At 53.4% G+C, this 27,934-nt stretch overlaps 10 protein-coding genes across 10 annotated transcripts; 5 read left to right on the top strand and 5 right to left on the bottom strand.

The window, feature by feature from the left end:
- Positions 1–165: 165 nt before the first annotated feature.
- EI97DRAFT_273559 (aminotransferase) lies at positions 166–1,874 on the top strand. Its single transcript, XM_033794303.1, has 3 exons — positions 166–307; positions 384–1,706; positions 1,750–1,874. Exons 1-2 carry the CDS (start codon positions 248–250, stop codon positions 1,638–1,640), a joined length of 1,317 nt encoding a protein of 438 aa, XP_033655330.1. The 5' UTR covers positions 166–247; the 3' UTR covers positions 1,641–1,706; positions 1,750–1,874.
- Positions 1,875–2,199: 325 nt separating this feature from the next.
- On the top strand, positions 2,200–3,402 carry EI97DRAFT_441086 (aquaporin-like protein; the record flags this gene model as incomplete). The annotated part of the gene is made up of 3 exons (XM_033799678.1): positions 2,200–2,520; positions 2,684–2,987; positions 3,176–3,402. 3 exons carry the CDS (start codon positions 2,200–2,202, stop codon positions 3,400–3,402), a joined length of 852 nt encoding a protein of 283 aa, XP_033655329.1.
- Positions 3,403–3,844: 442 nt separating this feature from the next.
- Positions 3,845–5,827, bottom strand: EI97DRAFT_431864 (Emopamil-binding protein). The gene is made up of 3 exons (XM_033798038.1): positions 5,116–5,827; positions 4,825–4,894; positions 3,845–4,288 (listed from the first exon to the last, which is right to left on the bottom strand). The coding sequence occupies exons 1-3, from the start codon at positions 5,744–5,746 to the stop codon at positions 4,147–4,149; spliced, it is 843 nt and encodes a 280-aa protein (XP_033655328.1). The 5' UTR covers positions 5,747–5,827; the 3' UTR covers positions 3,845–4,146.
- Positions 5,828–6,631: 804 nt separating this feature from the next.
- On the bottom strand, positions 6,632–9,431 carry EI97DRAFT_273185 (uncharacterized protein). Its single transcript, XM_033794300.1, has 3 exons — positions 9,284–9,431; positions 7,180–9,084; positions 6,632–7,119 (listed from the first exon to the last, which is right to left on the bottom strand). Exons 2-3 carry the CDS (start codon positions 8,956–8,958, stop codon positions 6,787–6,789), a joined length of 2,112 nt encoding a protein of 703 aa, XP_033655327.1. The 5' UTR covers positions 8,959–9,084; positions 9,284–9,431; the 3' UTR covers positions 6,632–6,786.
- Positions 9,432–13,452: 4,021 nt separating this feature from the next.
- Positions 13,453–14,435, top strand: EI97DRAFT_273227 (uncharacterized protein). The gene is made up of 2 exons (XM_033794301.1): positions 13,453–13,851; positions 13,913–14,435. The coding sequence occupies exons 1-2, from the start codon at positions 13,673–13,675 to the stop codon at positions 14,394–14,396; spliced, it is 663 nt and encodes a 220-aa protein (XP_033655326.1). The 5' UTR covers positions 13,453–13,672; the 3' UTR covers positions 14,397–14,435.
- Positions 14,436–15,603: 1,168 nt separating this feature from the next.
- EI97DRAFT_273425 (uncharacterized protein) lies at positions 15,604–16,838 on the top strand. Its single transcript, XM_033794302.1, has 2 exons — positions 15,604–16,148; positions 16,320–16,838. The coding sequence occupies exons 1-2, from the start codon at positions 15,868–15,870 to the stop codon at positions 16,585–16,587; spliced, it is 549 nt and encodes a 182-aa protein (XP_033655325.1). The 5' UTR covers positions 15,604–15,867; the 3' UTR covers positions 16,588–16,838.
- A 547-nt stretch (positions 16,839–17,385) lies between these two features.
- Positions 17,386–18,779, bottom strand: EI97DRAFT_441083 (uncharacterized protein; the record flags this gene model as incomplete). Its single annotated transcript, XM_033799677.1, has 3 exons — positions 17,386–17,638; positions 17,783–17,880; positions 18,444–18,779. The coding sequence occupies 3 exons, from the start codon at positions 18,777–18,779 to the stop codon at positions 17,386–17,388; spliced, it is 687 nt and encodes a 228-aa protein (XP_033655324.1).
- A 129-nt stretch (positions 18,780–18,908) lies between these two features.
- On the bottom strand, positions 18,909–19,928 carry EI97DRAFT_431862 (uncharacterized protein). The gene has a single exon (XM_033798037.1). It carries the CDS (start codon positions 19,748–19,750, stop codon positions 19,268–19,270), a length of 483 nt encoding a protein of 160 aa, XP_033655323.1. The 5' UTR covers positions 19,751–19,928; the 3' UTR covers positions 18,909–19,267.
- Positions 19,929–22,485: 2,557 nt separating this feature from the next.
- EI97DRAFT_431860 (bola-like protein) lies at positions 22,486–24,030 on the top strand. Its single transcript, XM_033798036.1, has 3 exons — positions 22,486–22,527; positions 22,610–22,990; positions 23,386–24,030. Exons 2-3 carry the CDS (start codon positions 22,619–22,621, stop codon positions 23,551–23,553), a joined length of 540 nt encoding a protein of 179 aa, XP_033655322.1. The 5' UTR covers positions 22,486–22,527; positions 22,610–22,618; the 3' UTR covers positions 23,554–24,030.
- A 354-nt stretch (positions 24,031–24,384) lies between these two features.
- On the bottom strand, positions 24,385–27,920 carry EI97DRAFT_431859 (HEAT repeat protein-like protein). Its single transcript, XM_033798035.1, has 2 exons — positions 27,697–27,920; positions 24,385–27,643 (listed from the first exon to the last, which is right to left on the bottom strand). Exons 1-2 carry the CDS (start codon positions 27,721–27,723, stop codon positions 24,485–24,487), a joined length of 3,186 nt encoding a protein of 1,061 aa, XP_033655321.1. The 5' UTR covers positions 27,724–27,920; the 3' UTR covers positions 24,385–24,484.
- Between the last annotated feature and the right edge of the window lie 14 nt (positions 27,921–27,934).

Raw genomic sequence — 27,934 nt, 5'->3', positions numbered from 1 at the left:
GTTATTAGGTAGTATTTGGTTAAGTCGCGTTAACTCTCTGCTACAATAATCTCACTGAGAGGAGGAAATGTTCACTTAGACGTGGAAAGCCGTAGTAGATAGTGTGGATGACGTAATCAGTCTCAATTAGTGAGCCAGTTCTTCGACTTTCCTCATTGGACGCCCTTCTGTCTACAACACAGACTTCCATACAACGATCTGTTGCCAACAACGCATTTTTCTCTCCGCTGTCAAAAACCGAGTCGCGATGAGTGCTACACTTTCTGTCCGTGGAGCCAAAGCTGATAAAGTCGGCTCAGAAGAAGCTGTAAGCCACCCTATAGCTCCGCGGTCGTGACTCAAACATCCCTTGCAGAATGGGGGACATCACTGAAATATAACAGGAGATCTGGAATGTCCTTTCCAACCTCTACAACTCCGAATCCAATCCTGATGGCTACATATCTCTTGGAGTAGCCGAAAATGCGCTTGGCCACCAGGAGATGAGAGATTTCATCAACTCAAAGAAACTCATTGATCCCGCAGCCAGGGCACTGACTTATGGAGATGGACCTTCTGGATCCAAGCCCGTGCGAAAAGCGCTGGCTTCTTTCTTTAATGACTATTTCCAACCTGCAAAACCGGTACATATGGACAATATCATGGTCACCAACGGTGTAACGAGCGCAATCGAGCATACCGCTTGGGCGCTGGCGAATCCAGGTGACGGAATCTTGTTGGGCCGCCCATATTACCGCGCTTTCCTTCCTGACATTAGTCACCGGACTGGCGTGAAAGTCGTTCGTGTTGCCCATGGAAAACTCGATCCCTTGGGTCCGGAGTGCGTAGCAAAGTACGAAGAAGCACTTCTCGAATCCAGAGCGAAGGGTGTCGAAGTTCCAGCGTTGATGCTGTGTCATCCGCATAACCCGCTCGGACGCTGCTACTCTACGGAGACGATCATCGCGCTGATGAAGTTCTGCCAGAAGTACAAGATTCATCTGATCAGCGATGAAATTTATGCTCTCTCCATCTTCCCAAACACGGCGTATAAGTTGGACAAGGAACCGATTGGTTTCAACTCCGTTCTCTCCATCGACACCTCCGGCATCATTGATCCGGAGCTCGTCCACGTCCTCTGGGGCATATCCAAGGACTTCGGGGGCAACGGCATCCGTCTTGGAGTCATTCTATCGCAGTCCAACAATTCCTTCCTCACGGCGTGCAGAACCGCCTCGCTGAACTCCGTCGCCTCGTCCCTGGCCGAGAACGCCGTCGTGGAAATCCTGAACGACAGGACCTTCCTCAACTCATATATCGAGAAGAACAGGCAGCGACTCTCGGAAGCGCACGCCTACGCCATCAAAGTCTTGAAATCCTACTCCATCCCCTACGAGCCCGGCGTCAACGCCGCTTTCTTCCTGTGGGTCAATCTCGGGACAATGTACGCAGAGCGACATCCAGAGGTTCGCGATGCCGAAGACCCGCACGCCATCACTTCCATTATTTTCAAGAAGTTGATGGAGAAGAAGGTATTTCTCGTTCACGGCGAGGCGGCGGGAGCGGAGGAGCCGGGATGGTTCCGTATGGTGTTTACGCAGCCGAAGGGCTTGATTGAGGAGGGCATTAGGAGGATTTCTGAGGCGATCAATGATCCATAGCGTGGAGCTGTTTACGCATTCAATAGAGGGATACATGTTAACTTGGCGTTGTTGCACGGAGATGTGGTATGTCTTTGTTCTCCCCGCGGGACAAGCTGCTGAATGTTAGCTTGATACGCCGTTCCGAATTGCCCCTCGGGGCTGCCAAACGCATATGGCTGTCATTGGACGCAGTGCAAGCGTGGAATCGTCAATGGTCAGAATCCCGCGTTAGACACAACCATCCACATCATCGACGACCGCCGTTGACGTGCATGGGAGTTTTTTTGGCCATCGACGTTTGCCTATCCCATTCATGATGCATGGTGAATGTGGTATACAATGTTTCTCCTGACGTCATTTTATTTTTGCTGTCCTTTTCAAGTCTACCTGTTTCTCTCATCCGCCCGGCAACGCCTCGTTGTGGGTTTCATTTGAAGTCTGACTAGCACTCAGGAGCTCGAAGTTTCCCGACGTCCCAGCATATATTCACTTTCTCTGTACATCTATTTACTGCTCGACTCTCCTCGATCCAAGCCTTATCCCGTTCCCAAACACCTTCCTCCGCAATCCATCCACCATGCCCTCCCTCCATTCCCACTCTTCCACGACCCACGACAAGAAACCACACCACTTCCACCGACCCCCGCCACCCACACACCTCACCCCCCTCCAGAAACACCTCATCGCCGCCTCGGGCGAATTCGTCGGCACCTTCCTGTTCCTGTACTTTGCGTACGCGGCCAACGTGATGCTCGCGACGCAGGCGGGCGAGCGATCGATCGCCAACGGGGGCACGAGCGACCAGACGAACATCTTCCTGGCGCTCGTGTATGGGTTCAGTTTGTTGGTGAATGTGTGGGCGTTTTATCGGATTAGTGGGGGGTTGTTGAATCCCGCAGTAGGTTTTCTTTCTGGTATTGGGTTTTTGTGTTCTATTGCTTTTCTGGTTCATTGGGGGGGTTATGTTGTGGTGGATGAGGAACGGACAAACGGATCGACTGACGGACGGACGGTCTAAATGATCTGATCGATTGAGTAACGACTGACTGACGGCAACCCAGGTAACACTCGGCATGGTCCTCGCCGGCACCCTCCCCGCCCTCCGCGCCCTCTTCCTCTTCCCCGCCCAGCTCCTCGCCAGCATGGTCGCCGGCGGCCTCGTCTCGTGCATGTTCCCGGGGAACATTGGCGCCGCCAACACGCGGCTCGGGTCCGGGACGAGCGTCGCCCAGGGCCTGTTCATCGAGATGTTCATGACGGCCTTGTTGGTGTTTGTCGTGCTCATGCTCGCGGCCGAGAAGAGCAAGGACACGTTCATTGCGCCCGTGGGGATTGGGTTGGCGCTGTTTGTGGCCATGATGGCGGGTATGTGCTTCTGGTTTCGTTTTCATGTTTTGGTTCTTTTTCTTTTCTCTCCCCTTGGACTCGTCCTACCCCGACGGAATCACCAGACCAGCCTCCTCGACTTTGTCAACACCGTTCTCCCCGATTCTTCGAATCGGGGAGGTAAAGGGAAAGGAAAAGCGAAGCAAAAGGCTGACACGATCCCGCAGGAGTCAACTACACAGGCGGCTCGCTCAACCCGGCCCGCTCCTTCGGCTGCGCCGTCGCGGCCGCCAGTTTCCCCAGCCACCACTGGATCTACTGGCTCGGGCCGTTTCTGGGAGGCGCGCTGGCGGCGGCGTATTTCCGGTTCGTCAAGTGGACGCATTACGAGGAGGTGAATCCGGGGCAGGATGAGGAGAGGGGGGAGGAGGAGGGGAGGAGAGGTGAAGTATGACAAGGTGAGGTGTGAGAGGGGAAGGCCAGGGGAACGAAATTAGGGGGGATTGGGGTGTCAGGAGGTGGGAAGTGGTAATTGGAGCTAATGGTGGTGGTGGTGGTGGTGGTGATGAGGGTGGGAGAGGAGACGGAGTAGGGGGGAGTAAGAGCATTTATGAGAGTGATGGGACTGAGGTTGAGGAATTCGGCACCATATTTCTTTCCATCTGCACAACTTGGTTTGTTGGACGACCTATACCACTGCATTAACGCACAGAAGCAAAGTACACGCATAGTAATGGAAAGTAGATGAGAATCAAACACCAGCAGACAATTCCACTTGTACTTGATACCTAAAACAAGCCTGAATGCCGATCGGGTGCTGAGGGCCACTGGAGTCCCAAGGGACTTGCTTCCCCTTCCTCTCCAAAGCCACGTTTCTTACAAAATAAGATCAATCTCCTCATCCATCCTCTCTATCCCACACCGATCTCATCACGTCAATCACCCCTTATCCCCACAAAATCTCACTTCCTTTACACCACCAGATCAATGACTTGAGAACCAGCATTCATATACATCGCTAACTGGGTATCCGCGAAAACGCTCATATGCCAAAAAGCACCCTCACCATCGACTCATCACATCAACAATCGGTCTCCCTTTCTTCCCCCTTACAAGAGAAGCCCCAGCTGCAGTCCCAATTCCATATTCCCCCCACCCAAATCCATCCTTCTTTCCTTCCCCCTATTCTATTGACCCACTAATCGTCCTTCTTCAAATAATTCACCAAATCCACCACCTCAGCCTGACTCATGGCCGACCCGAGCGCCCGATACGCCTCGTACAGGATCCAGAGCGGGAACGCGACCCAGAGGCCGTTGAAGAAGACGAGGTAGAGCCATCTGTTACAAGGGGGTTAGAAATCGGGGAGATGTGGGTGAGATGAGCATGGAGGTAAGGATAAGGGGAGGGGGACGAGGGAGGGAGGGACAGGGGTGGGAATGGATAGAAACTGGGACGTAGAAAGGGGATGGAGACGAGGGAGAAGCGTAGTGCTGTGGGGATTGCAAACGGAGAGTGATGTTGTAGATAGATAGAGTGTCGAGGTCGAGATGCAGCATGCCGTAGACGTCACAGAGCCGCCATGAATAGACAGCCCTGTAAACGGCATCGCCTGCACCTACCCGCCTCTCCCGCCATCTTCCCGTTGCTCAATTCCGCACGCATAGGCGCAAACCACGTGCATACCCACTTCCCGGCACATGCACACATGCAACCGCGTATGGAAACACGTGTACCTGCATCCGCTCCAACCAATCAAGCTAAGCGCGCCCAGGTGCCCAGAGAGAAAACAACAATATCAAAGAGATGAGAGTGACACGTAGGGAAATGAGAAAGAGGAGAGAATGACACGTGGGGAGGAGAATGAACAACTTACAGATACATCCAATTCGAGGTGTCGAGATTGGGGGAGCCCGTCAGCCACTCGGGTCCGAATGTCATCCAGCCTACACTAAGTGTCAGCGAGCTAGGTCGTGCGGGTTTGTGAAAGGCTAGGGGGAAAAGCGAGAAGAATGAGGAGTGCTGCTGAGAGTGCAGGAAGGCATGTCCTTTGGGAAGAGAGCGATGCCAACGCATCCCATCCCCTCAAGACCACTGCGATCCTCCCCTCCCTTCCGTCACTCCTCCTCCTCCCCAAACCACAAAGAAAACCACCTCCCCCACTCACCCCCATACAACTCCCCCGTCGCCAACACGACCATCCAAAACCACTTCCTCAACCCCCCCTTCCTCTCCTCCCCCCTCAACATCTGACACACGACCAACGCCAACGGCGCGCCCACCATGACCGTCAGAACCTCGAGCGTCACGACCGTCAAATCCACGCCCCCCCACCTGCGATCCGCCTTCGCATACTCCTGCCACAACTTGCTAAACACTCCCTGGCCATAGCTCGCGCCGTACAGCCGGTCCTCTCGCCCCAGCCAATACACGTCCGGCGGCGTGAGGATGCGGATGGCCGGGTGGTGCCGGTTCTGCGCCGAAAAGGACGTCGGCAGCGAGTACGAGACGAAGAAGCAGTTGTACAGGAAGGAGCCTTCGAAGACGAGGTGGATGAGCGCGTCGAACAGGTGCCAGATGAAGAGCACGCGCGTCTTGAGCGTCGCCGTCTTGGGCAGCAGCCGGACGGACGCAAAGTACGCGCTCGCAAGCAGGATCACGACGGCGAGGAGAGAGGTTATGGTCGTCGCGTCGATGACGGGGCCGTTGGCGCTGCTGGGGATGGCGTGGGGGATGGGTGCCGTGCGCGGAGGGGCGACTTTGGGAGGTGCGGGTTTGGGTTTGCTGCCCCAGGCCATCTTGTCGGTTCTTTAAGTGCACACGGCACGGAGGTTCTTGCGCGGGAGGAAAGGCAGTAGGGGGTGGTGGTTGGGAGTGTTGGATGCTTGCTGGCCAGGTACTGTGCACAGACAGGGGTTCTATGGAGCGGCCCGCGCGGGCGGGGACTTGAGACGGTCACATGGTTTGCACCTACACCCACTTTATTTGGTACATCCACATCCAGACCACTGGCTAATAACCACTCATCTTGGCAGGAAGAGTCGCAAAGAGACCACAACTCATGAGGCGTCAGTCACGATGCATTTGTCCCGAGATGGGTCGGGTAGCTGACAGGTTATGCGGTTGTTTTTGCATTTGTTATAAATGTGAACTTCCCAAGGCCAACAGCAAACACCCCAAATCGCCTTACCCATACCCCACCAGCATTGGTCACAGACGCGCATACACAAGGGCAGCCAGTTGGAGTACGCATAACACTCGTCATATTGTATTGTGCACAATTCGTCATACCCTACCACTCATACAGGCGCAGCGACCGAATCCCGAGATTGAAAACCAACCCTCCTCCAAAGAAAACCAGAAAACGCTTTTCGTTCCTCCAGGGATCCAGTCAGAGTGCGCCCAGGAAGGATATAATGCGTCCACTCAAAGGTGGGGACGCCTGAGAACCATGGGAATTGACCCAGAACCGACCGGAAAACAGTGGCATATAAATGACCCAATCAACTCCGCCAGACCCATCCATTAGGAACGCCGACGCAGAAAACAAATGCAGCAAGAGAGAAAATGCCATCCGGAAATGCTGAGCTGGAGAGAAACCATCCTGGAATGATGCTGTAAGAAAATGCACACAGCTAAGAATGTGATGTAGGAAATATCGACCGCAAGCCTTCACAACGTTGCTCCGAACCGCGTTGAATCCGACTCGTGAGCGCTCCGCACCCTGGTACACCCGGGCGCATCCGCTCCACTCGCCGCTCATCAAACGATGTCGTAGCCGTTGTGACCAACAAGCCTCGTGATTCTCGTTCCACATCTGTTCGCCAAAGGATGTTCCTTAAACACAGGCCTGCGGAGTGTGGCTCCGCTCAGGAAAGATGCCACCGTGCATGCCGTAACCATACTGTTGATAAGAGGAAGAATGCGCAAGATCTTCCGGAGCCGATCCCGTAACAGGACCAGGGGACGTTGAGCGAGACGCAAAGTGATTCTTAGGATCACTACCGCCATCGACTGCCAGGGGCATATTGGGAGAACCGGGGCTGCTCGACGCAGACGATTGGCGGCTGCCTCCGGATGCTGAGCTATCGTCGGCAGGAACAATGCTGACAGAATCGCTCGTTGCCCGAGGGGCAGACTTCGAGGAGCCCTTGCCAGACGACGTGCCAAACTGGATCGACAGTTAGTGTTGGTTCTGCCGTTGCCTGTCCGAGGGAATTGGAGAACGTACGAAGCAAAATTTCTGGATCAACTCGTTGTATTCGGCCGACCGAAGATCTGTCTTCGCTGGAGACAACGCATCGGGCCTCGTTCCAGGGATGGGTGCAATGCCGGCGCCGCCGGTACCTCCCTGCGACGTCGAGGGCTGCGTTATCCCGCTTCGACTGCCAAGGGCATTCTGGGCATTGGACAAAGCCGCCGTGAGAGAGGCAGTGAAGTCATAACGCGACGAGAACGCCGAGCCGGTAGGGTTGCGGCGCAGATCCTGATCTAGGTTTCCACGCTTGCTCTTGGGTCTAAAGCGGATCGAGCTGGTAGTGGGTTCGCTCAAATTGACCCGGCCGGAGCCGAATTGGAACTTGGACTCGAAAACATGGTCGAAATCATCGTCGAACGAATCAACCGAACGCCGCCGTTGGCCAGTTGGAGAGTTGCGGCTGCGAGGGATGGCACCCAAGCCATGCGAACTCTTATTAGGGTTGCCCCGCTGCTTCACCTTCTTGACGAAATCGATCTGATAATTCTGATGATTGTTGTTGTCCCAGTACTCTTGGCCATTGACATTGTAGCGGACGCAGAGGAGTAGTTTCTTCGTCTCCAGGTTCGCCTGGTCAGCCAACTTGATGCTGAAGTTGAAGCGGTCGTAGCCGTCGCTCGCCTGCTTCTTGCGAACGTCCTGATTGTACTCGGCAACCACTTCGGACGTAGTGTTCCAGTAGTCTAGCGTGAATCGCGCCACCACAACCTTGTGATAGGCAATGTTGGCGACGGCCACGGTACCAATCAGAGTCTTATTATCCGATGCCAGAAAGAGGCGTTCCACCCGAACAGGCGCCGTCCTCCTCTCAAAGGTGTCGCCGGGGAAATTGGCAAGCTTGATCTCCCACTCCACGGCAGATGAACGGTACCCATCGTCGTAGCCCCAGGGATAGTCGGACTCGCTGTCGTATGTATCCACGGGCGAGGAACCAGCCGAGACGGCGATGGGCTTATCTAGGCGAAGGAAGTGCCTGACCTGCTCCATGTCTTCGTTGAAGTGCACCGCCTTGTGATAGGTTGGAGTGCCCGGCATGCTCGAAGGCCGCCGACGAGAGGCAGGTCGCAGTGCAGGCTTCACCAACTCGCCAGACTTCTTCCGCAACAGCGGCGGTTTTATCCGCAGCTCGTCCTCGGCATCGCTGTTTTCGGAGCTGGTCTGGATGGGGTTCGGGTCGAGGTGAACGCCGTGTGCAGACAGCATGATCTCGCTCGAGGAACGGGAGTGGGAGATCTTACGAGCCTCGGGTGACAAAGCGCCAGGTGCCGCGGCGATAGAGACAGCGTCAGGAGTCTCTTCGCGGTTCGGTGAACGTTCCCTCCTTACGTCGATGCTTTGGAGGGCATGGTGCAGCTCCTTCAGATTGCCAATCTCACGACGCTGTTCCTCATCGTCGTCTGACGAATCGGGAGGCGTGGTGACGGCACCTGGGGGCATCGTCAACCGCTTGCTCACGTAGGGAGTTGGGCGAACGCTACCATGCATCGCCGAACCTCGACCCCGGGTGGTCTCAGACGAGTTATCTATCGTGCCATTGGACACTGTGTTGGCAGCTGTGGTGTCCTGGATAGAGGTCGAGGGCGACCGTCGATGCTTGGTGATGTATGATGTGGAGGAAACGGATCGAGGAAGAGCAGGCTTCTGGGCTAGCTGCAGATGCCGATGATCCGTGTAGGAATGGCTCCGGCTGATGATGGGACTGTTAGGCTTTGACGAGGCAGGCGACTGCTGGGTGGGAGGTGTATAAGGCATTCGGCCGACTTTGTAGGATTGTCGTCGAAGAGGGATCGAGCGTGGGTGCGGAGACGAGGTTGTCTTTAGCGGGAGGCGAGCATGAGTTGGGTTGGGAGGGAAGAGAAGGTGTGGGGTTGTTAAATTCTGTCGTCGAGGCGAGGGTTAGCCAAAGGGGCAGGAACGCAGAGCGGGGCGGGGCTAAGAGGAGGCTTATCAAGGAGTGGCGATGATACAAAGCTAGTGTGATACAAGCGCTTGATTGGGGGTGAAATCACGCGCTGGCGTCACAGCGGGACCAGACTTACAATGAGTAAGAAGAGCGTGAAGCAGAAGCAGGACGCACGTCGAGTGAGGGCGTGTGTGTGTAGCAGTGAAGGATCGGTGAAGATCAGAGGTTGCGAGGTTGGACGAACTGCTTGGAAGGTACCACAGCTAGCGAAAGCGGCAGTATCGCGGATCGGTGAGCGGCCGTCGGATGGCGTTCGGGGAAAACAGACAAAGCGGCTCTCGACGCAGTGTCAATGAACAATGGCCTCGAAGGAAGGGGACCTCGAGGTTTGCGTGTGGCTACTGTGGTGACGACAGCAGAAGAGAGAGCTCGAAGGCAGCTGTTTGTTTGTGGTGGTGGTAGGTGGGAAGTGGGAAGGGGGACGAAGAGGAAGGTGGAGGGCAGGAGGTGGTGTTGATAAGCAGCGGCGGGAAGGCGTTGAGGCGGCAGGAACCAAGGAGGGCGTCTGGCGCAGGCGCAGGTGGGGGAGGCTGCAGAATGCAGGACCAAACGAGGGGAGGAGTGGCCCTAGGAATGGCCTCAAGGAGGAATTGGAGGGTGGTGGTGAGGAAGGGGGGAGGAGAAAGGGGAGAGGAAGAGGAGGTAGTAGTTGTAGTAGTACTATTCAGTAGGGGAGTGCGGTTGAGGACGGGGGAGTGGGCAAAGTTGGTGGTGGTGACTTGTGGGTCCCGGTGGACCGTGTGAGTGGGCTGCAGGGCGGCGAGACCACCACCCAGAGGACCCAAGTCGTTCGACTTGTTAGAGCGGCGCGAGCGAGACCGGGGGGCCTGTCTGGACGTTTGCACCGATTCGGGGCACAGCCGCGACGATCACAGAATTCATTATCATGGGCGACGCGTTCCCACACTTCGCTGCACAACACGGTACACACGGCTACGCAGAGTGACAGAGGGTAACTGGAGAGGTACTCTGGACATGATTATTATTATTCATCGATTCTTGCTGCGTTCCCGGATACTCTGTGTCGCCCCCCTCAGGATTACCGCTTGCGTATCACGTCAATTCACACCGCCCGAGCAGCGCCACCCCTCGGGCAAATAATAGTAGCAGGACAACAGGAAATGCTCGCAACCGTCTCCTTCTGCCCAGGTGCAGCACAGAAGCACGGTTATCTATCCCTTCTCCCGTAGGTACTGCGTACCTCCGTACTCCGTATGTACTCATCATTATCAGTCCGCCATGGGCTGACATGGTCGCACTCCATCCCCCCGTGTAGACCCACCAACTCGCAGATAAGGTTGACGTCCTTTCTTCTTCCACCCAACAGGATTGCACAAGTCGCTGCGAGTCCGATGCGGAGCGGTTTCGCTCGTTCGCCTTTCCGCTGTTCTCGCTCCACTTTTTATCCCCTTGGTTCCTCCATCGTCTCGCAACTTCGCTATTGTCGTTAATCATTTTCCTCCCCACGCCCGCCTCGACAAAGCATGGACGCCGCATTTTTGGCGAGTTGCCCCGTGCCCTGTGGCTCAAGCTCGCTCGCAAACAGGCGCTCGAGCCTCTCTGCCAAGTTCAAAGCGAAGCGTGCTATGATGTCATTGCTAAATCCGTCCCTGGCCACCCTTGCACTGCCCACCCACATTCTCCCTCCCCAGAGCAAATTGTTTCTCTGTTTTGCTCCTGCACCGATGGCTGCAAATACCATTCTCAATGACATCCACCTGTGGCCCTCATAGCACAATACCCTTCCAGGCTTCGTGCTCCGGCTGGCTCCGATAAGGAGGATCCCTGGGTGCAGTGTCGAAATTTTCAAGGGCCGGCCTCGAGTCCACACTATCAGCCAATCATCCGTCATAGCCCGTGCACGGCGGCTTTGGGTCCCACTTTGTTTGCAGGGGCCCTAAACCCAGATACGTAACCGTCACGAATCGCTCGCCAGACTCCCACGATGACCTCTCACCAACCGCAAAATAGTGTTGGAGGACCGCGGCCTCGAGATGAGACTCCTAAACTCCTCTCCGCGTACGGAGTAGAGGACCCTGAGAGCCCCGCTCCGTACTAGCCATTCTCAGCTGCACCCCAACAATTCCTCAAACTTACAAGTATCAGGAGAGTATGCTTCTTGACGCGCAGACGGCTTATGCTACCTCATCTTGTTCCCCGCTTTCTAACAATATCACCGGCAAGTATGCAGCACCCCAAGCGCTCTCTCGACATTGCCTTCAATCCGTCGTCCTAGCTCTCACCCGCTTCCATTCTGGAGCACGGAGCAGGGAAACCCGTCCTCGATGGAAAATACAACTGCATTTGCCAATTCCCATACCATCTGGCATCATGTTCCTGATTTACAACCCCTAGCCTGGCTTACTCCGTCGGCATGCATCTTGGCGCCCTGCACTCGAGAGCCATTTCACCGATCTCCTACCAGAATGGCGATCCATACGGGCACGTCTAAGCACCTATGGGGTCAAGGAGCGTGAAGCCCTGGAGAAAGTCTATCACAGTACCAGTAATCCTGCATGGTAGATCTCCGCGACGAAAGTTGCCATGGTCCTTCGCGAAACAAACGCGCTTCAGGGGCCTCTAGTGCGGACGGTCGATGAGACTCCTCTATCACCCCGCCCGAAGCAATAAAAGCGGCTTCCTCTTCCAGCCAACAAGGTCTACAACTCCTCGTTTTATTAATCTTCACTCGTCCGCAGATCTTCTCACGAGACGAAGACGCCCTCGACGAAAGAACATAAAACAAAAAGTCGAGTCAACGTCAGCACCATAAGAATAAGCCTGATTCAAAACGCCTTTCATTCCCTACCATGTTTTTGTTAGCGATTCGACAAACCTGACACGTCCGCAACTTTTGGAGCCAAGCGAGGCCGGAGCTGTGGCCATGGTTCACAACTCTTTTTGCGGGGTTCCAAGGTTCCAAGGTTGGCCATGGTTCAAAGTCACGAGTCCGCCATGGCTGCCCACGCACCTGCAGGGGAGGAGAGGAGCCCGGAGTAACCCGCTACCACTGCCAAATATTAACAAGTACTCCGTAGGTACGCACTGCGTCCATCATCGCCGCATTATCCGACAGGTGCGCATGACGCCTTTTGCTTCCCGCTTCGCTCATCCCCATGCAGAGGGCGGGAGAATGAACAGGATTCTTGACGGTTGACCCAGGCTGTATCTGCCTGCCCTGCGAATCTGGAGACGTCAGCGACATCTCTGCCCCCGTGGGAAGGCCTTATTCCGTTCCGTGCACAGGTCAACCCAAAAAAAAATTCATCTCATCGCATTCAGCTTACAACACGTACGCCCGCAAGCTCAGCCTTGCCGCCCTGATATTCCCTAAGAAAATGCAATTGATCCTGTTTCGCAGAGACCTGGGAATAATCATTGCGTTCAGGGCGAAAGTACCGTGAGAGTTACAGTAGGAGCTTGAAACAGGCCACCGACGGCACGGCCAACTACAGTACAAGAGGCTGTGCTGGGCCCGTCGGACATTGTCCAGTACAAGAAGCTTGGCTCACTCCCGCTCTCGTCAGTGGGAAACTCCGATGTTGGTCAGCACGCCTACCGGTGCCGTTAAAAAGCAATACGGACTTGGGACAGCCCGGGCGCCGTTGACGACAATGAGGGCCCGCACGTCGCCAGGTTTGGGTGCAACCAGGGCAATGGAACAGACGAATGCCGTCCAAGAAGTCAATCGTCGATGCCCGAGATAAAGAACTCTGGAAACGCCCACCGAGGCGGTTGACAGCATTTCCTTTCATCAATCGCGATTTTGGGCTGCTCGTTGCTGCAGCCACCATCAGATCGCGGGCTGATGCTTGTCAGCATTCCCATTCCTCTCCAGTGCGTCACACCGCTCCTTGGTCGTGCGATGAGAGTTGCGATCATGCAGTTGGAGGATTGTGGACGTCCGGCGCAGCAGCGTTTTCCATGAAGGAATCAACAGAGTACTCCGTTCAGTCTGGAACAACAGAATTGTCCGCTATCAAAAACAGTCTCGCATCAAGAGGTGTGGGTCTTGCGGATGCCTGCAGCCTGCTCAAGTGTTCAGTTTCCAAGGCTCGCTAACCCCTGATCGGAGCTTTTGAAGAGATCAAATGAATCTGGAGATCCAACCGCTTGGCCCGTGCTTCCTTATCAAACACCCCCTCCAGTCTGAGGACAGCACCCATCAATTGTGGAGTGGCTTGCACGACGTTTTTCCTGGACCGACTCTCGAATTGAGCAATAATGAAGTTGCCTCTGCCATTTCGGAGTACGATAGACACTGATCCGTTATTGTTACTGGACTGGCTTATGTCTCCATAGGCGCCGCCTACTGCGTAGTAGGAGTTCCAATTGTCCAATAAAGCGCCGTTCGGAAATAAAAATGGCCGAGGGTATCGTACGCTGGGCACACATGGCATTGTCCTATCGCCCATCACTTCCGCATGGGCTGTGGCATCCGAGATGTCCTGCGGTGCGACACACCACGCTGCAGCCATAACAGGAGCAAGGCAGCCATAGCCAATGCTTCGGGACGGCCAGCGTATCTCGTCGATACTCTGTCCGCAACAGCGAGGTCATCCGGACGGTCAGCAACTCGGAAGCAGCCGACTGGTCTGTCTCGTCATCTACCGTTTCGAGGCTTCGTCTTCACTATGTACATGCATGGTGCATGCTATCTCGAGAAGAGCAATAAATAATCTGTATGAAAAACATGGAGGCCATGCCGAAGGAGATAAGGAAGCTGACTTCCCCGCATCTCAGCATCCACCGTACGTGCGACTCGGTCTCTCGGCACCCCGTGTGGAACTGGAGCCATGAATGGCGCGACAGTTGGTTGTTACGGAGTATGCAAGCGCCCTATGGAGAGGATGTGGAGACCCTGAGGATACCCCCTCCTCGTTCTGCTGTGCGAACGAAATCTGAGGCGCCGAAGGCACCATGCAACTCTACACAGTACCTCGGGGCCTTTGTCCTACACTGGACGACTGCTCTCTCGAGTCTCCCTCTCACTCACCCTCCCGGGTGTGGCACAAACCGGACAACGTGGGCGGCGCAACGCTCGACGCCTAGCGAGATGCATCCAGAGAATCGCCTGGACGCGAGGCCGCATGCGATGCGTCTCAACAAAATGCATGGCTTTTCATGGGGCTTGTTCTGTGCAGCAGAAGGTCCCTCGTGTTGTTATGGCAGCGTTGCATATTGGACAAGGGTGAAGCGAGGGGTTGGAGCGGGGCAGATTATCTAATCGGATAATCGGCGCAGGGGTTGCTTTCGAGTGCAGGTCGACGCGACTCCAGCAATTCGCAAAACTCTTGCCATTTTTCAAGTCGACGTTGGTTCGCCTCTGGTCTGAAAAATAATAAGGAGCCCGTTCTCCGTCTCAGCACACGACTGCGCTTCTCCGGACGTCAGAATGTTTCCATCGATGCTTCCTCCGCCCAGCTTCAAGTCCGCGCTGCGCAAGCGATAAGAATTCACCACTGGTTCTAGAACGCCTGCGCAGTTGGGTGCAGCGTCGCAGAGCATGGCATCATCTCACACCACATTATTATTATGACACAGGAGGTATCCCGTCATGCAACGGATTCGCACCATGGCACCATTGTCCCCAACGGAAAGTTTGTCATCCCTTACTTTTGCATGTCGGTTTCGCGTGTGCGTGCAAAGTGCGCCGAGTTCGTCGCCCGTTTAATAATAGTAATCCTCGGAGCGGGTGGGTATCTCGCAAGCCAAGAAGCATCCCATAATTATTAAACAACCAAGAAGAACTTGAGCCTCGCTGCTCAGCCGTTTGTGGCGACGCGATAACAGTTAACGTTTGTGGCCGCCTTCGCGGTTTCGCGCGGCTGGGGGGCTATCTCTCAACAAATCAAGGGTTCATGACAGGGTTGCCTCTCTCTTTCTCAGCTCATCAGCCTCTTTTTGTCTTCTCGCCATCCCATCCCATCCCGTGTCCGCGGCTGCCAGGTATTGTTTGAACTTGGCTCCGCGCTTCGCATCCATCCATCCCACGCTGGGCAATAATGGAAGAGAAAAAAAATTTTCTTCCTCATTTTTGTTGACGAATCAACAAAGGAGGGAATGGTTGAGAGAGGGCGAGAGGGTGACATCAGCGTGAGCTCCGATTGCGGGATTCCGAGAGTCGGCTCTTTTTTTTTGGGTTCGCTTTTTGTGTTGGTTGGCGGCATCCCGCAACAAAGGAATTCCTGAGCGCCGACCACCTTTCGAAGCGGGAGGCTATCACGGTTTCTATCCGTGCTTGCTGGGGTCGCACATCTCCGACCGCCGTCGTGTGCGAGAACAGGGCAATGCACGGTTCGCGGCTAGGTTCGGCGCTGTGTGCTTGTGCTTATCTCGAACCAGTGGGACGTGCACCTCTTCAATTGGCCAATTGGCCAATCAGAGAGCATCCAGGAATGCTCTGCGCAACTGCAACACCACGGCGCTTTTGCTGGATGATATCAAAGGGGGTACACAATACCATACTTCGTACTGTACGCGCCAGCCCTTGTGGCATTGGAATTCGACCTGCTGCGTATGCCCGTCTCTCTATCTGGCGACGCACCTAAAGTTGGAACGAGGACAGGTGCATGTTCTCCTGGCGCGGAGGTGAACAGAGGAGAATGTCTTTTTTGGAATGCTAGCAGTAGCAGGGCGGGAAGCGTTCATGGACGCGATGGGGGCTCAGGAAACAACCCCGCTTCCCTTTACGGATCATGAAAAGGAGAACAAGTCCGGACACTCACATAACACAGTACTCCGTACAGTTTAATAATTGGATTCCCCTCCGTAGCCATCCTTCCAACACCGCCAACAGCCCAGAAAGCCGACAATTATTGTCATTATTGAAAGGGATGCCGAATATCCCCGTTCCTCGTCCGAGCTGTATCCTGTACTTGGAAGAACAAAGGCCTGATTTCGCTTTCCCCGCAAATGGGCAGCAGTGGTATTGGGTATGCCGGTTTTGCGGAGGAGGAGCTCTTTGTTCTTATGCGAAGCTCATCCCCGCTTCCCTAGGTTCCCTGGCACTGCTCATCTGCCGCCGTCCTATCAAATGAAGCTATCAAGCTATGGAGCTGTGAAGCTGTGAAGCTATGGCCATGGGTGCCTGCCCGGTTTCCGGTAATGCAGCTAGTTCTATAGGTTATTGAAGGAGCAAGCGGGGAAGGGAGGGGTTTTCTGGGATGGGTGGCTGGTATTGTTGGATGAGGGCGGTGGGTGTAGGTGGCTTTGCTGCCGCTACTGTGTTGAAGGTAGAGCAGATTGTCCGCGAGGGTAGGAACCTAAGGTCTTGTAGTTCTTCTACATTGCTTTCGTCCAGCGGTACAAGAACCCTTGGTAGAACCAGGCTCCGGAAGGACGACCTCTGCACTTTTCTGGGGTATACTGGGGAAGTTCAAAGCAGGGAGATTGCAAAGGAGGTGGGAGGTGGGTAGGAATCAGGATGGAAAGGATCTAGTGCGCGGATGGAGGTGCACTGCAGATAGAGGGAGGGGTGTTTAGCAAATTGTAGCCTCGAGGAGTTGTTGCCGGGTTGAGATGGAATGGTGGTATGGAGGGGCGTTAAAAGATAAATATGTTTATTTATTTGTATCCTGCATGTTTGTTCTGTAGGTATTTCTGTTTCGAGCGTAGTTAAGTAGTAGGTCTTAGGGTACTGTTCGCTCTAGATTGGTCGCTGGGGTATGGTGCTACTGTTACTGGTGTGAATGGAGGGTTGGATCGAGTTTCGTTTATTTTCTGTCTTTTGCTTTGAGGTGGTGGATCTGGTCGTAGCGGTTTGTTCTACTTTCCTTTTTCTTTTAGGTCCTTTTTCCGTCTTTACTGTTTCTCTTCTCTCTTTTTTCCTAGTCTCTTTTTTTCTAGTGTCTATCTTTCTTTCTTACTTCCCCTCTTGCAATATTTTCTCCCCTCTAATTTCCTCCCTATAAACTTTTATTAGAGGGGAACAGCATTTCTTCGCAGAAAGGAAAAGAAAAAGAATACGTATTGGTCGTCTGTCTCTTTGCGCAGTATATACATCTCACGTACGTCTCCCCCTCGCCATGTATCCTAAACACGCGTCTATACGATCTACATCTCCTACCTCCCCGTTTCTACACAGGAGTCTATCCCATCTCCCCCGTCTCCCCCGTCACTCCCTCCTAGATCTACCCCTCTCCTTCCTCAAATCTCCTCTCCTCCCGCTCTGACTCACTTTCCTCCCTCCTCACTCCCTTCCAACCCTCCAACCACTAAGGTTCCCGGCCAGTCCATCCCTCTACTCCCAACCAGGAACCGCCCTCCACCGCCCCCTCCTCACCACCGGCACCGGCGCCTCGGTCTGCACCTCCCACTCCTCCTCCGTCTCCGTCTCTGTCTCTATATCCGTCTCCGTCTCGATTTCCGTAATCGTAGGCGTAGGCGTAATCGTAATGGTGGGTGTAATAACCTCTCCGGAAGAGGTTCCCAGCGAAGTAGTGGTGGTACTCACGGGCAGAGGTTGACCTAGGTCGCATGGGTGGCGGCCGGTTATGGGGGTGGGGCGGAAGGCGGTTGAGCACTGTTTTGGAGGGGGGTGGGTTAGTGAGGGATAAGGAGGGAATGGGAAGGGATGGGAAGGGAAAGGAAGGGGAATGAAAAGAGACGTACCACGCGCGTCGGCGAAGGGCAGCCAAAGGCCGCGCTCGTCCAGCAGGCAAAGGAGTGCAGGTTTTCGAATTCGCAGCGCTGCGAGGAAGTATGGTCAGCTAATTGTTCTCTAGTTTTTTGTTTGGTTCGTTGCTGGTACGACTCTTTTTTCAGGTCATTTTTCCTTTTCCTGGACCAAGTCTTTTCGGACTTCGTGCTTGGAGGTCAAGTTGGGCTGGTAACGTGCCTCTTCGGTGGGTATGGTTGTGGAGAGGTAGGTTCTTTTTTTTCTCTGGTTCGTTCCTCTTCTTTCGACCTTTCTTGTTGTTGTGTTGTTCCGGGCCCGGGGAGGGGGGAAGGTGGTGCTGATGGATCTCGTGGTACAGGTGACTCTCTCCGACCAACCGTCTACTCCCTACTGAAACTCTCACACTAAGCAATACCTATCTAGTATTTAATAGCCCCCAGACCTCCAGTGCCGATGTCTGGTAGAGAGCTCCCTCGTCCCTACCCTATTCCCTTTTCCATAAATCCTTGCAACCCTTTCTTTCCAGTCTTCTTTCCCATCACGTAGTTTATCCTCTTTGTTATAGATCCCATAGTCACCTTCTCTCCTCCCCATCTCGACACCCCTCTGACATCCCACCACCCAGACAATAAATAAAAAAAGCGAAACACTCACCATCAACGCATCCGTCGCCCAACAAGGCCTCGCCACCGTCTTCACATCCGGACAATCGCAGCTCTTGCTGAAGATGGGAATCGGTTCCCAGTGCGTCCACCGGCGGCGAGATGTCGTTCCGGTTTGCCGTGACCACGTCCATGCGCGCGTGGTGTTTGGTGCGGCGGTTAGGGTAGGGAGAGATGGGGAGGTTGGCGCGGTGGTGATGGGGATGGCGACGAGGGTTGTGGGGAGGATGGTTGGGAGGGAGAGGGAGGGGGAGGGGAGTTGGGGTGTTGCTGTTGTGAGGGCGGGGAGGAAGGGGAGGAGGAGGGTGAGGGCGAGGGTGAGTCGCATGGTTGGTTGTAGAAGAGGACTTAGGGAAGGATGGGAGTTGAGGTTTGATGGACGGGCGGTCGTTATCCGGGATGAAGAGGACGCGAGGAGAGAAAGTAGAGGGTGGGTGTTTCCATTGTATTTGGTCTTCGCTCATGATCTACTCTACTCTACTCAATTCACCTTGCCGGCTCTGCTATCCTGCTCTCGTCGCGGAGCCCCAAAAGCCAGAGAAGAATAAATACCGTAGCTGTTTTCTAGGCATCTGATAGGTTCCTCTGGACAAATAGTCGCTCCTCGAGCTGGAACCCTCGTGTTGACAATCTCCTTCACTCTCCTCCTCGTGCGCCAAATTGTCTTACTAACTCCAAACTCCCAATGATCTGCGGGGTATGCAGTCTCTACAATTACTTCTGGGAACCTCGCAACGCTATTGTTAGAATTTGCAGCAGTTTGACCGAGATGTGCGAGGAATTGTTGATTGAAGTCATGGAAGTTGATGTTTATGTTTATTGCGGTTGTTTGAGGTTGAGGGGGGATGATTGGGTGGTAGGGCTCGAGGTAATTTGAGTATATGAGGGGGGTCGGTTTGCCAGATTGGGAATTGCAGAATAACTTCGCAGAGGGGAAAAACGAAGCATTTTGGAGTTGAAGGGATGGCTTGATGTTTGTATTGTTCGGTGGGAGACATAACCCCGTGAGAGGTAGAGAGACGGATAACTTGCGTTGCACGCGTCCAGCGCGAGATCATATCCAAACGCAAGAGAACTTCGGAACCCCAGCACCACTTCTGCACGTATACAAACCGCGTTCAATAAGTTCATTCGGCTATCCTCCTTGAAAATCAATTGCGCAGGAAGTCCGAAGCCGAGCATGCATACCTCTACACGACAATGCCGGTCTCGAGTCTTATCCTCCAACACCCAATGCATCGACCCTGTGCGACGATGACAGGCAAGCAAGCGAACAGCCAGACCACGTCTGCCTCTCATGGCTGTTGCATGCTCCGTCTCTCAAACTTCGCCGTCGGTTAGCAAAGCTGCCCCAGGTTGGACAACTACGTAACCGCCAATTCATCCCTTTCCCAGCTCCTTCTGCCATAACCAGACCTTGGATCCTGAAACCGCGCTGCAGGATGCCAATACATAATACTCTGCACCGCTTGAGTGTGCCCGGTGGACTGATAACTCTGCATTCATCACCCTGGACAAGGTGGGAGGGGAAGATAAGCTTTGCGCATCCTCCCTGGACCCCGACGACATGTATGCTTCGCCATAATGCGCGATAAGGATGGCCTCAATCCATTATTCATCCATCCAGGGGTGCGGGGCACCCAGACACGCAGCTATCTCGCATTCAGGGTCTCTCGGTCTCGACTTGGATGAAGCCGAGGGGTGTGTGTTACACCAAGAACGGTTTTGATATCATCACCTTATGCCCACCACGGTGATGTACGCAGAGGTACTTGTAGGTACTTCGACAGGGAAAGGATATGATTGGTGCAAATGGGCGGTTGCGGGGTCCAGCTATACACAGTAATGGTATCGTGGCCGTGACGGCTACTCCCATTCCCGATGACATTCCCGATTGCCGTGCCACCACTGTCACCTCATGGCTCCCATTGTTGCAGATGTTGCAACACTGAGGGCGTTAGAGGAGCGAATCATGTTGCTCTAGTGCTATGTTGTTGAGGTGGCAATGAGGCGGGTGGATCTGACCTAGGGATGTTTGAGGTCAGGATCTCCAGCGAGAACAAGCAAGAAGAAGGGTAGCTGAGGAGGCGGGAGGAATAGTGAATGTTGAAAGACGCGTGCTCTGGTTGACTCCCCAATGCTGACTAACCCATCGGTATAACGTGTTCGATCACTCATCCGCCAGGATCACTCATCCGCCAGCCCCACCAAAATCACGACGCATCTTCTGCCAATAGCTCCACAACCACATAATAAAATATATAGAAATTTGATCTATTAGATGCGTGCTATCTAGTAGTACACTGAGTCCTCTTGTGGCCTTGCTCGTGGCACTTGCTGCAGGTTGGTGGTGCTCGAGGCCTACTTGGCTGCCCCGCCTGCTCTACCTGCTGGAGCACCCTTTCAGCCTCTATAGCAAGCAATTGACCTTCCTCTGCCCATAGAGCTCCTCCACGGGCTATATACTGTCGGCGCTGCTGCTCCTTACGCTGCCAGCACTGACTAGCCTATCGAAGCTTCCTATTCTCCTCTGCAAGGATCATTACTGAATTCATTGCAAGTTGACAACCTTTGACAAGCTGGCGGATAGCCTGAATAGTAGGACTCTGAGAAGGCTGATGAAGGCGGTCCTGGATAAGTCGAGCCTGCTGCTCTAGCTGAGCAATAGTATGTGGTGTCTCTGCCATCCATACGACCTCAGTGTTGGCCGCTGTCCCTGGTGGAGATGGCATCCTGACCACTGTTAACGACGACAAGATGCATTCTGAACAGGCTGGGACTAGCTCTGTCACCCGAAAGCTAGCCAGTATATTCTGCTCTGAGATAACTGTCTCTCTAATACCTAGGTATATCTGTAGGAAGTCTTATTTATCGATATGGAAGATGCCTTGCCATGCAAGCTCAGCTACCTGATTTCCGTATGTACGTTTGAGAGATGAGAAGCAGCCAACATCGAGTGGCTGTAGCAGGTGCGATGTATGTGGTGGCATACAGAGCGTGATAATCTTGTTCTCTTTGCAGAACTGGTCAAACTCAGGTGTAGCGTGGCTGCTATGGCCATCAAGGATAAGTAGTCGGTAGGCTCCTGCTGTATAAGACTCTGTATGTTGATGGAAGTGCTTTACCCACTCAAGGCCAAGCTCATCAGTCGTCTAGCCATTATCGCTAATGGCAATAACCCAGTCGAGTGGGAGGCCTTGATACCAGCTTGCTTGATGTAGTTTTCCGAGCAGGATTATGAAAGGTGGGATAGACCAGCCAGAGGTGTTGATCCCCTCAATCATCATTACCCATTCATGGTCACCTGGCTGTATAGTTACTGCCCGGCCGACTACCTCAGAGCTCGTGATGACTTTTGACGTTGTAGCAATCCCCATCATAAAGCCAGTCTCATCAAAGTTGTAGATATCTATGTCGAGGATGCCGTACAACTGACGTGTCTCCTCTACAAGCTCGAACCATGTACGAATCGTGACTGGATCCTCAGATCTCGTGTGCTGTGAGTGGAACTTGCGATTCCACTTTGTCTGGAGTTCTGCCTGGCGGTTGACAAAATAGGACACCCATTTCTCACCAACTGGCTGAGGAGGGGGTTCTTGGCCACATATGGCAAGTAGATTGTCTGCCATTCATCGTACATCGATAATCGGGGGTGGAAATCCGTGTCGGTCGAGGTCTAGGATCCAATCTACTAAGGCCTGCTCCTCTGTAGGGTATAGCTTTCGTTTTTGTGCGTTAGCAGTAGCTTGTGGTAGGCTACCTGCAAGACGACCGTGAAGTGTTGAACGAGGAGTATTATATAGACAAGAGGCTCTATTAACGCATAATTTTTTATCCCTTTGAAGGGCAGCAGTAGCTAGAGCTAGTCTACCTTCGTCTAGGGCTTGCTGAGTATGTTGTGGAGGTGGCATCGCGAGTGTTGTGAGAAGACGCGTCGTGATTTTGGTGGGGCTGGCGGATGAGTGATCCTGGCGGATGAGTGATCGAACACGTTAAGTAAGCGGGAAAAGCTAGGACCCATGACGAAAGAACCTCTCCGAAGTGGAATCTTTCTGCATCAAACAAACAAATAATCTGTAAGCATCAAACAGTTGTGGCTCGACGCAATTGTGGCATCGCCCGTTCCCAACAACAAGAACCGTATTGACGTAAAAGCAGCAGCACCTCATGGCACCTTCTAGAGCACTTCTGCCGTTGCGCAGCGCAACTCCTTTCCAACGACGCGGACCTCCGCACCTCCACCTCCTCCCTTCCACCCCATCCCGTATACGCAATATCTGCTGCAACCGCTACCCCGCCGCCTCGTTAGCTGCTATACACACCGATTCCAGACTGTTCTCTCCAAATCGCTTCAACGATAGCGGTAGACGGCAGCAGCGACAGTTGCTCCTGCGGGGCAGTGGCACCACGGCACCCTTCTTTCTCACGAGACCATACTCGCAGCCCGCTACTGCGCCCGAACCGCCAGACTATTTGAACGATGCTGAGCGCCACATCTTCGATAAGATCAAGGCGGAGCTGGAGCCTGTGAAACTCGAGGTATGCAATATGCTCCTATAATGTCGTCTTGATGGGTTGCGAGGCTGCGGACGCGCACTCTTAGCAGATGCGTTGGCGAAAGGAGACATGTTGCGGTGTTGCGCCCGTTTCACAGTGCAGTGGGGTTGCTGTGCTGTGCTGGCGCGGGCCCTGACCGATCGGTGAATATAAGACGTCTTGGTTCGCTTCAGTGAATTTTGGTTCAACCTCATGCACGACATCAGCCCACCTCCTATTCATACGAGAATTTGCGGGGTCGGTGCCAGTTGGTGGGGTAGGGCTGAGGGTCGTTCATGCACAAAGACACACACATGTGCGCACATTGACAGAGGCCTACCTTTTATGTGTTTCTTTCTTACTCGGACGTATATCAACTGACCACCTTCTCTGCGTAGGTCCAGGATATCAGCGGCGGATGTGGCTCCATGTATGCTTTGGAGATTGAGTCGCCAAAATTCAAAGGTCTCAGCGTCGTCAAGCAGCATAAACTCGTCAACTCGGTATTGGCGGAGGAGATCAAGGGGTGGCATGGTGTGCAGCTGCGGACGAGGCCGTCTGCGTGATGATGGAGGGTGAAGAACGAAAAGGAGGTTGAGGAGTTACTCACCGTTGAGGAAGGTTCTAGATTCAGAGCGGCAGTGGGATCTGTGGATGGCTACTCACCGTTGAGCGAGCAATGAGCGAGCAAGATTTCTGGAGGCTCTGTCGTTGTTGTATGATATCCTTACTGTCGGTAGCACTTGTGGATAGCATGGTGCGGGGTTGTGTACAATAGGGATTGGATGGAGCGTATAGATGTTTGATGAAGTCACGTCATCATCGATAGAATAATAGGCAATCCGGTGAGGGGATCCAGGATGGCGCTAGATGGTGAAAAACGATTTCGTGGTGTTTTGTGCAAGGCTTGTTGAACTGGACATGAGATGTCGTTACATACTAGACGCAATGCTCGACGCAATAAATCACGAGCATCTGATCAAAGACTGAGTCAAGGGAGCATTGAGAACACTGGATGTATAAATAGATGAATCGAGCAGGATTGTGACAGCACTGAGGGTAAATTATAGAACCAAGCTCAAGAGACAAAAGTATCCTACAAAGCCTTACAGACCTTTCACAAGGGTCAATGTAGCATTAAAGCCATTGCTGGATGCATTTGAATACATGCAGTATGTGAATCTAGACGGTAGCATAGAACTATCAGCATAGATCAGGTCTACCAAGCCAGACTCTTCCTCGGGAGACTTTTTAAACTATACGAATCACCAGTAGGACTACTTCATTAGCATCCTCCTTCAGTAAATGATATTTGTTCTTACTGGAGGAAAAATCACTTTAAGTGCGAAATACTCCAGAACGACTCAATAGGCACCATACGAAAGGTGGAGCAGCAGTGATGTTATCCAGATACAATTAGGTAGCCTATTACAATACAAGATCATACTACATATCCACATATTAACCCCATCTCCAACACAGTCTCCCAGAGACATTCTAAACCATTACAAACCGCCACTGCGGCTTCCCCACCGGCATCCTTCCTATAAAACAATCCTTGTCGACGATCTCTTCCCCTCCCATATTTCCCTTACTTGAGAGTCGACTCTTCCTCAATAGCCGCAGCCATACGGCATCCGGATTCCTCACCTCCAGCGCCTCCTTTACATCCTGCCTCTGGAGCACCGGATCTAGCATGTCGACGATATCGTCGAACAAGTCTTCGCGGACGCCGACGTACTGCGCGATGCTGCAAAGGAGGCGAATCAAGCTTTCGCGGATCATGCGCGTCGGGGTGTCGATGTATTTCTCCGGTTGATAGGTATCTAGTGAGGTGTAGGATTTGATCGTATCGGTGCCGCTTGCATCGCGGGCTTGTTGTGTGATGAGTAAGTCCGATGTTAGGGATTCCCTCTTAGTTGATGGTGATATTAGCGTCTTCTTTCCCGTCGATTTTTGTGCCGTTTTCGAAGTCATGCTCCGTTTATGAATGCTCTTTAACTCGTCCCAGCATCCTTCAATGCGACTTTTCATAAAGTCTCCGGCGTGGATGCACATCATACTCATGATAGACAGAGCATCTGAAACAACGTACGCTTCTGGGTCGCCGAGCCTTGGAAGCAAGACTGGCCAGAGAGTGTTGATGAGTGGCAGGAACGAGTTCTCGTGTTTGGCCAGAGCGGGAATGGTGGTGTTCAACAGGGAAAGGAGGGAGCTGCGGAGGGTGGGAGATGAGGAGGTCAGGTAGTGCTGTGTGAGTTCGGAGATTTTGAGGAGGATATCGAAGGTCTTGGGAGCTGGGGTTTGCGGTTCGGCTTGTTGAACGGCTTGGTTGTCTTCTTGAGAGGTGTCTTCCATATGCTCTTCGTTTTCTGCGTCATGGGGTGTTTCCTTCCATGGTCTTCTGGGAAAGGACTCCATGACCTTCTCGTGCTCCTCATCGTCTCTCTGTGCTTGACGTTTTAGCTTCTTGAGCGCGGATACCACATCTGCCACACTTTCTGTTTTAGAGAAATGGGATAGTTGTTGTGCGGGGCCTTCGACAGCAAGTTGTGGCGCTTTGATTCCTTCTTCTGCCATCCCTTTCAGTACTGCAAATAGCAGCTCGACCAATTTAGGATAGCCATGATAACGCTCTAGAGCCGAGAAGATGCTTCCAACCAGGTCATCCAGGTACGGCAGGAGGGACGGACCAGACAGCCGTAGCATCATGAGCAAAACCTGGGGAGCTTGCGGTGAGATGTCGTGGTAATTTAGCTTTAGACCGACGGCATTGATGATATAGTCGACGTTGGACACTACGAGGTCGCTGGCATCGGCGTAGTCACATGCCTCTGCCATGATGTTGAGGCAAGTCATTGCGTGAGCCCGTAAACCAGGATTCGGGCTTCCTAGATGATGCAAAACGGGATACAGGGATTCGATCAGCTCAACACGGAAGTCTATCTTATACCTCTGTGCTTGTAAGGCGACGACTTCCAGTGCAAGAGCTTGTATATGCCAGTGCGGCTCGCCTTCGGCGGCTGAGGCCGTCAACCTTTCGATCGAAAGGGAGTAGAGCTGGTCGAGGAGCTCATGACGAGGGTTCGAATTCCCAAAGTCCAAGAAATCGTCGATTGCCTCGTCGCGTTCAGAGACGCACTGTAGCAGCCGGACTGAAAGCCATAAGGTAGCAATCTGCATATCTTCACTGCCGAAGTCGACAGCGTCAATCAAGTCTTGCGCAACCACGAGCGCGGAGTCAGACTTCGCTAGCTCCCGGAGGAGCATATTGAACTCGTTCATCATGATTTCTTGTCCTTTCAATCGTAAAGTGAGGGGCTGGAATGTCGTGGAGCCCGTATTTCCTACAACAACGGCATGGCCCGTTTGCACCACAGATTCAGCGACAGTGCCGATGCTCTTCGACTCTTTGAAGACTTCTGAGACGCTGTCCCGTAGGTGCAGAGCCAAAAGATCATCGATCATGGAGAGATCCGTTTGTGCGCTATTGAGCAATCGCAGCGCCACCGAGATCTGGAGTATGACCTGCCGTCGACTGCTGTCGTCTTTAGATTGCATCAGCCGAGGAAGTGATAATATCCAGTCATGCAGACTCTCTCGCAAGAGCGAAGCTAGTGCTTGGTCTAATGACAGAAGTACCTTGAGGTCCGTTTCAATCGTATCAGGGTCTTCACCTCGCCCAGCAAGAGTTACCAGGGTCTCAATAACCATCCCGCTGCATTCCGAGAGGGATTTGCGGCATTCTCGAATGGTGGCCAAACAAAGATTCAGGAGCGCATGGCGGACCTCCATCTTATCGTGAGTTCGGAGCCTTAAAACGTTGGCTAAGGCCAGCTGGATTTGGGCGGCGGTGGCATGCAGCCAAGGTATCGTCCGAACGACCCTACTGCTCCCCTCGGAGCTAGGGAAATGTTCCGCATCCGAGTCGCTAAGCGTTTTCTGAAGGACGAGAGCCAATATGTCCAGCCCACGCTCGATAAGCCGGAAGTTTAGTCGGTTACTGATGCTCGGGGTGAGTAATTTGGTTAGGGACGAGACTATCCTAGGTAGGAAACTGGCGAGAGCGTCAACGTCCGTTATGCACGAAATGAGGGTTTCTAAAGCAGCAAGCGCCTCCTTCTTCACTTCTTGAGAACGGACCTCCGAGAAACTGTCAACCATGGTCAATACGGCTTTTCCGAGTGTGGGGATATTTGCTGTCTCGGTGAGCACCTCGGGCCCTCTGTCGCTTTGAGCCACACTTGTAAGTAGCTCTGCCATGCATCGGAAAGCACTGGCTTGCAGATCCTCGGAGGTAGCAGGGAGTCCGTTCTCTGAAGGAGAAGGGTTGGCCAGGAAGGTAAATAGGATAAGAAGCTGTCCTGTCAACTCAGGAGACAGCTCCCCGTCCCATCCGGTTCTCAGGAGAATGGACGTGCATTTGAGGCAGAGTTCCAAGGCGCGGACGGGTACTAGTTTGGATGCCCTCAGCACATGGGAAATCGGAACAAAGGCAAACTCAGCAAGTTTCGCATCTAGCGAGCCGGGTTTTGACGATAGTTCGTGGAGAGTAGAGACGAGCCTTTCCAGAGATCGGACAATCTCACGCTTCGCGTTAGGCTTGTGGTGAAAGGCGGACACCACCTGCAGAAGCTCAACACAAGCTGGCTTCAGCTAAGTCTCGCGGTGAGTGAGACAGAATATGGGTGGGAGAGGTATCTACCAACCCGAAGGAAAGCTTGTTTTCTCTCCATCATATCGATTTCGCAGTTCCGCCTGCGGAGGATGCGGTTAGGAGTGTCGGTTTTTCTCATCGATCACAGTTTCCATCTTCGCCCAGAAGGGAACTGATAGCCGGTAACATCGAAATGCACCTAGTTTGACAGTTATCTGACAGCCGAGACAGTTGTTTGACAGTCGATCTTGAAGCTCGCCGGGATGTATTGGCAAGGTGACTGTCCATGG

This window comes from Westerdykella ornata, assembly GCF_010094085.1.
Source record: "Westerdykella ornata strain CBS 379.55 unplaced genomic scaffold EI97scaffold_6, whole genome shotgun sequence".
Taxonomy (NCBI): Eukaryota; Fungi; Ascomycota; class Dothideomycetes; order Pleosporales; family Sporormiaceae; genus Westerdykella; species Westerdykella ornata.
This window is presented reverse-complemented; position numbering and strand designations above follow the sequence as displayed.

Coding starts and splice junctions, on each gene's coding strand:
- EI97DRAFT_273227 (XM_033794301.1), top strand. CDS start 13,673: ATGCTTCGGGACGGCCAGCGTATCTCGTCGATACTCTGTCCGCAACAG. Junction 13,852..13,912: donor AGAAGAGCAATAAATAATCT/GTATGAAAAACA, acceptor CCCGCATCTCAG/CATCCACCGTACGTGCGACT.
- EI97DRAFT_431862 (XM_033798037.1), bottom strand. CDS start 19,750: ATGAGAGGCAGACGTGGTCTGGCTGTTCGCTTGCTTGCCTGTCATCGT.
- EI97DRAFT_431860 (XM_033798036.1), top strand. CDS start 22,619: ATGGCACCTTCTAGAGCACTTCTGCCGTTGCGCAGCGCAACTCCTTTC. Junction 22,991..23,385: donor TGGAGCCTGTGAAACTCGAG/GTATGCAATATG, acceptor TTCTCTGCGTAG/GTCCAGGATATCAGCGGCGG.
- EI97DRAFT_273425 (XM_033794302.1), top strand. CDS start 15,868: ATGAAAAGGAGAACAAGTCCGGACACTCACATAACACAGTACTCCGTA. Junction 16,149..16,319: donor GCTCTTTGTTCTTATGCGAA/GCTCATCCCCGC, acceptor CAAGCGGGGAAG/GGAGGGGTTTTCTGGGATGG.
- EI97DRAFT_273185 (XM_033794300.1), bottom strand. CDS start 8,958: ATGCCTTATACACCTCCCACCCAGCAGTCGCCTGCCTCGTCAAAGCCT. Junction 7,120..7,179: donor TGATCCAGAAATTTTGCTTC/GTACGTTCTCCA, acceptor CTGTCGATCCAG/TTTGGCACGTCGTCTGGCAA.
- EI97DRAFT_431859 (XM_033798035.1), bottom strand. CDS start 27,723: ATGGAGAGAAAACAAGCTTTCCTTCGG. Junction 27,644..27,696: donor GAAAACAAGCTTTCCTTCGG/GTTGGTAGATAC, acceptor CGCGAGACTTAG/CTGAAGCCAGCTTGTGTTGA.
- EI97DRAFT_273559 (XM_033794303.1), top strand. CDS start 248: ATGAGTGCTACACTTTCTGTCCGTGGAGCCAAAGCTGATAAAGTCGGC. Junction 308..383: donor AAGTCGGCTCAGAAGAAGCT/GTAAGCCACCCT, acceptor GAAATATAACAG/GAGATCTGGAATGTCCTTTC.
- EI97DRAFT_431864 (XM_033798038.1), bottom strand. CDS start 5,746: ATGGCCTGGGGCAGCAAACCCAAACCCGCACCTCCCAAAGTCGCCCCT. Junction 4,895..5,115: donor GACGGGGGAGTTGTATGGGG/GTGAGTGGGGGA, acceptor CACTTAGTGTAG/GCTGGATGACATTCGGACCC. Junction 4,289..4,824: donor ACCTCGAATTGGATGTATCT/GTAAGTTGTTCA, acceptor CCCTTGTAACAG/ATGGCTCTACCTCGTCTTCT.